This window comes from Bos indicus, chromosome 1, assembly GCF_029378745.1.
Source record: "Bos indicus isolate NIAB-ARS_2022 breed Sahiwal x Tharparkar chromosome 1, NIAB-ARS_B.indTharparkar_mat_pri_1.0, whole genome shotgun sequence".
NCBI classification, from domain to species: domain Eukaryota; kingdom Metazoa; phylum Chordata; class Mammalia; order Artiodactyla; family Bovidae; genus Bos; species Bos indicus.
In genome coordinates this window covers 107,216,399-107,217,912 of record NC_091760.1, presented here as the reverse complement: position 1 = coordinate 107,217,912, position 1,514 = coordinate 107,216,399, and the positions used below count along the sequence as shown (strand labels likewise).

At 41.0% G+C, this 1,514-nt stretch overlaps 1 protein-coding gene across 1 annotated transcript; it reads left to right on the top strand.

Moving 5' to 3' along the window:
- Positions 1-549: 549 nt before the first annotated feature.
- ARL14 (ARF like GTPase 14) lies at positions 550-1,308 on the top strand. Its single transcript, XM_019967904.2, has one exon. The coding sequence runs from the start codon at positions 550-552 to the stop codon at positions 1,126-1,128; it is 579 nt and encodes a 192-aa protein (XP_019823463.1). The 3' UTR covers positions 1,129-1,308.
- The last annotated feature ends 206 nt before the right edge of the window (positions 1,309-1,514 follow it).

Below are 1,514 nucleotides of genomic sequence, written 5' to 3'. Positions count from 1 at the left end.
CTTATTGAGTAATCTGGAAAGTACTAAAGATACTGCTCAGGGCAGTGTGAGATAAACTCTCCCTTCATGACTTCAAAAGTCTGGTTATTTATTTACAACTGGGGTAAGATAAACAGTCAAGCAACTAGAGAGCTGCTACAAACCACTTGTACATTTAAGTTTTTATCCTGCTACCAAAACCATGTTCTGTCCAAATCTTTGATTTCCCTAGCTTCCCAACGTTGGGAGGAGAACAAGCTGCAGTGTCACACAGGCAGGCCCCTCCTAAGTCCTACTCACTCACAAAGAATTTCCCCTTTGAGCTTCTATGACACTGGCTGGTTACTCACACCGTAGATTCCTCAGGATTGGCTGGGACTGCAAATAAAACATTGTTTGCCCATAATCAAGTCGATAAGCTACAACATAAATGCATGTAAGTTCCTATTCTAAGACTATATCGTGAAGCCTTTGCTCTCTTCTTTCTTAACATTTTCATGCAGGACCTGGAAAGGAAACTGGCTCCGGCCATAAGAAAAGATCTTTAAAGAAAAATTTAAAAAGCCTAAAATGGGTCTGTTGAATTCTAAAAAGCCTAAAGCCAAGCAAGCCCGAATTCTTCTCCTGGGACTTGACTCTGCTGGGAAGTCTACTCTCCTTTACAAATTGAAGCTTGATAAGGATATTGTGACTATCCCAACAGTAGGTTTCAATGTGGAGATGATTGAGTTGGCAAAAGGTGTCTCGCTCACGGTCTGGGACGTTGGAGGACAAGAGAAAATGAGAGCCACGTGGGGCCTCTACTGTGAGAACACTGATGGGCTAGTGTATGTTGTGGACAGTACAGACACACAGCGACTTGAAGACTCCAGGAAAGAGTTTGAGCACATCTTGAAGAATGAGTACATTAAAAATGTGCCTGTGGTCCTGTTAGCCAACAAACAAGATATGCCTGGAGCTCTAAGTGCCGAGGACATCACCAGGATGTTCAAAGTGAAGCAACTCTGCAGTGACCGGAACTGGTGCGTGCAGCCCTGCTGTGCCGTCACTGGGGACGGGCTAATGGAGGGGTTCCAGAAGTTAACTGGATTTGTGAAAAGCCACATGAAATCAAGAGGAGACACTTTAGCATTCTTCAAGCAGCACTGAGGTCCAAGTGGAGGAACAGATGCTGATGAAGTTGAAAGGGTAATTTTTTTTCCCAGGCCAAATAAGAAAAGCAAATTGTCAAGTTGACAAACTTTTCCTGAAATGTTATTTCACCTAAATTCCATTAAACTCAGAATAATATCTAGAAAATTGTTATTTTGGGCCAAGCACTTTAGCAAATTATGTGGTAATGATAATTGTGAATGAAAATGTTACAATTTTGTGCATGTTTGATGATTCCAAATAATCATATTTGGGAACAAATAAAATCTTGCCTTATTATTTTTATGTAACTACTAGAACAAAGTTTAAGCTGCTAATAAAGTCAGACTTCTTTCAGACTGTTTCCAGCTGTTACAGGTATTCAGTTTCCACAATGCTTCTGT